This window comes from Ctenocephalides felis, unplaced genomic scaffold (genome assembly GCF_003426905.1).
Source record: "Ctenocephalides felis isolate EL2017-DRISC unplaced genomic scaffold, ASM342690v1 CF-g0.4_SCAFFOLD_03572, whole genome shotgun sequence".
Lineage (NCBI taxonomy): Eukaryota > Metazoa > Arthropoda > Insecta > Siphonaptera > Pulicidae > Ctenocephalides > Ctenocephalides felis.
Window position 1 is genome coordinate 40,414,884 of NW_020539726.1, and position 4,085 is coordinate 40,418,968.

A 4,085-nucleotide genomic window follows, 5' to 3' on the forward strand; every position below is an offset into this window, starting at 1 on the left:
TTGCAACATTTTTAGACCACTTACAACATTTTTACAGCATTTTCAACGTTCATAAACCATTTTTTAACATTTTTAGACTAGTTGCAACATTTTAAGACCATTTTCAACATTTTCAGACAATTTTCAGCATTTTAAGTTACAACATTATTAGACTAAAAGCAACATTTTCAAACTATTTCAACATTTTTAGACCATTTACAACATTTTAAAACCAGTTGCAACATTTTTTGGCCACTTACTAAATTTTAAGACCAGATGCAACATTTTCAGACGATTTACAACATTTTCAGACGATTTACAACATTTTTAAACCATTACTTAATTTTCAGACAATTTTCAACATTTTAGACCAGTTGCAACATTTTAGACTAGTTGCAATATTTTAGACTAGTTGCAACATTTTTAGACCACTTACAACATTTTTATAACATTTTTACAGCATTTTTAAAATTATCAGACCATTTTTAACATTCTCAGGCGAGTTGCAACATTCTCAGGCCAGTTGCAACATTTTAGACCACTTGCAATATTTTTTTACAGCATTTTCAACATTTTTGGACCATTTTCAACATTTTTGGACCACCTACAACATTTTCAGGACAGTTGCAACATTTTCAGGCCAGTTGCATCATTATAGACCACTTACAATATTCTTACAGCATTTTAAACATTTTTACAGCATTTTTAACATATTCATTAATTCATTTTTAACATCGTTATGCCATTTTTAACATTTTGAACCATTTTCAACATTTTCAGACCAGTTACAATACTTTAAGACCAGAGAGGCAACATTTTCAGACCAACTGCAACAGTTTAGACCACTTACAAAATTTTTACAGCATTTTTAACGTTTGTACAGCATTTTTTAAATTTTCAGACCATTTTAACGTTTTTAGCCCATTTTTAACATTCCTAGACCATTTTCAACATTTTCAACATTCTTAGACCAGTTGCAACATTTTCAGGCAATTTGAATACATTTTCAGGCGATTTACAACATTGTTAGATAATTTACAATATTTTCAGACAACTTGTAATATTTTCAGACGACTCACAATATATTCAAACAATTTACAACATTTTCAGACTCTCCAGATCATTTTGAGACTCTCAAGGACATTTTGAGACTCTCCAGAACATTTTGACAATTTCAAACCAGTTTGAGACTTTCAGAACATTTTCAGGCTATCAAAACATTTTAAGACTATCAAAACATTTTCAGATAATCTCATACATTTTGATACTATTTACGACATTTTCAGCTATCTAGAATAATTTCACACCATACAGAACAGTTTCAGATTATCCTAAAAAAAAGTTTGGACTATTCAGAATATTTTGAGACTACCTACGACATTTTCAGACTATCTAGAACATTTTTAAACTATCTGCATTATTTCCAGACTAGCTAAAACATTTTGAGACAATATAAAACATATTTCCAAACTCTCTAGAACAAAGTACACAAATTTGTTATTCAAAGCCATACCAGGAAAATATTTATTTTAACAAAATAACTAATGAAGTAATGAATAAATAGACAATTAATAATTATCTTACATGACTAACAAATCCCCCGTTCCTCTCGCCACTTAAATATTTATTATCCTGCACCCCACTGATCCTGATGTTCCTGTAGCCATTGCCAGTGTTGCCGTTGTGGTTAAAATGGTACCCCGTCGTCTGGTTACCATTCACCATTGCGGCAACACCGCCGCCATTGTTACTATTATATTTAAAAATGTCCGCTTCGCACACACGTTGACGTTTCATTGCTTTATCAGGCATTACAAGGAATAAAATTAAATTTTTAAATTGATAATAGATAAACGATTTGGTTTGGGTTTCACTAAATTAACTATTCACTAATTCTATTATCAAACACTTTGCAAGAATTGAATAATGTTTTTGTTTATTGTTTGTTTATCACAGCTAAAGTATCACCTGGAATAATAAGATGGAAATATTTACGTCACAATAATTGTTAATTATTTACGAAAATGTTTGTCCATCACTGACGATGACGTGGGTTTTTTTTTAAAAAAAAAAGGTATGCACATATAATTAACATACTTTACGTTTTTCTAGAGCAACACGTTACTAATTTTGTTCAAGTTCGTTTTTTAGGTGAAACCTTATTTTCTATAAATTCTGATCATTGTGCTAAAAAAGTATGGGCGGTAATTATCATAATGAATATATCGATACTAAATATGACTAGTGGTGTAAGGCATCGTGCCTTGAGGCAAATTGCTGGAACATCCCGTACCGTAATGAAATATTCGAGAAATTTTAAACGTTTTCAAATATATTATTATTACAAATACTGTAACTTTTATTATTTTTGTATTGCTATCTTGTTATATCTGAGCAAATCAAATGTAAATCATAAATCATAAATCAATTTATCTCCAGAACATTAACAATCGTCATTTCATTTCGAATTCAATTTCAAAAAAAAATAGTTGCCTAATTTATACAAAATTGAAAAAGTGCTCCCGCGTAGTCACATTCTAAACGCATTTGCAAATAATTCTGTGCGACATTTTCACTTATACTGTGCTTAGCTTGGCGGCATTTTCACATTCTTCAATAGTTTTCACAAAATTGGAAAATCGCTCCAGTACATAAACAGTCTAAACGCACTTGGGTAAACATTTGTACCAGAGTGGCGCTTAGACTGTGCTTAGCCTGGGTAATTTTTTGAATTTTTAATCCGAAATTATAAAAATATTTTATGGAAAATAAAAAAGATGTAATAACTTTTTTATCTTCTATTTCTATTTTCTGCGTTATTTGGTGTTTATCTCCGTAACTTCTTGACCTGCCTTTGCCAAAATCTAACCAGCACATCTCCCTATCAATAAAAATGGAATGTTTTTTGAACCACTCAAATCGGTTGGTCAGTGCGCCCGAAAACGTGGACGAAAAATTGTATCCATACACACACATCCAATTTTTCTGAGGTATGCCAAAATGTTCAGAAACCTTCAAAACGTGAAGAAATGTAAAAATTTTTAATTTCGAGCTTTGAACGATTACAATAACTTACCCTACGGGAAGTTAAAAAAGTGTAATGACAATTGAAATTACATCATCTATTAAAGTCTGCTTTTGTGATATTCAATATTATTATTATATTTATCAGATAAGCCTATTCTAGGATAAAATTGTCTTACTGTAAGATAAGAGAGCAAAAATAGTCGATTGGGTACTTTGAGGTTATGTCATTTTGAAATTTTGTGTCAATATATCTATGAACTCTTAATACTCAAAATTTTTCATATTATCTTTAGTTTATAATTTGTACACTTTAAAATGTAATTATATTATATTATTGCCTTGGGCGTTGAATAAATAAATAAATAAATCCAGTACTTTCCGAAGGAGAAATTTTGTATGGTTCAGTTTTTGCTTTTCTGACTTCCTAATTTTATATTGTCTCGACTTTTAAAGTTATTCTGAATCGTTTAATACCGCAAGTAAGATAAAAGAGCGAGAATAAAAAATATCTATGGGGCACATTGAGGTTATGTCGTCATATTAAGTTGGATCATTTTTTAAATTTTCTTAAAATTTTTAAGTAAGTAAATTTTTTTTCATCGACTCATAAATTTCATTATTCACTTATAAATAAACTAGTTGAAAGTGGTATTTAGCCTTAAAGCAAGTGCATGAACTTCCCCGAAATGTGTAAGAATTGTCTTAATCAACTGAAATTGAGATTTAGATATTTAGATAATAAAATTAGTCAACTGTTCATTTCGACGATTTCCAATTGATATCTCTCGAACACATTTAAATTATCTGTAATTATTATTAACTTCCCGAAGAAGAAGTTTATGTTTTCATCAAAAAATCCGATTCGCTAATTTTATGTTTTCTCCTGGACGTTTCAAGCTATTCTGAATCGAATGAGACCAACATTTAAGAAAAAACTATGTATTAGTGTGTGTATGTGAACAGATTTTTTGTCGTGAATCGACGTTTTCTGAAAAACGGCTGGACCGATTTCAAAATTTAAAAGCCATTCGATGTATCTCGATGAGGACTAGCATTTATCAATTTTACGCGACGATCAG

At 30.1% G+C, this 4,085-nt stretch overlaps 1 protein-coding gene across 1 annotated transcript in view; it reads right to left on the bottom strand.

Annotated features, from left to right (window-relative positions):
* LOC113387800 (choline-phosphate cytidylyltransferase A-like) overlaps positions 1–1,880 on the bottom strand; it is a 13,005-nt gene extending 11,125 nt beyond the window's left edge. Inside the window, 1 exon segment of the mRNA XM_026625178.1 lies at positions 1,564–1,880. Within this exon segment, the coding sequence (XP_026480963.1) occupies positions 1,564–1,791 (228 nt within the window). The 5' untranslated portion in view covers positions 1,792–1,880.
* Between the last annotated feature and the right edge of the window lie 2,205 nt (positions 1,881–4,085).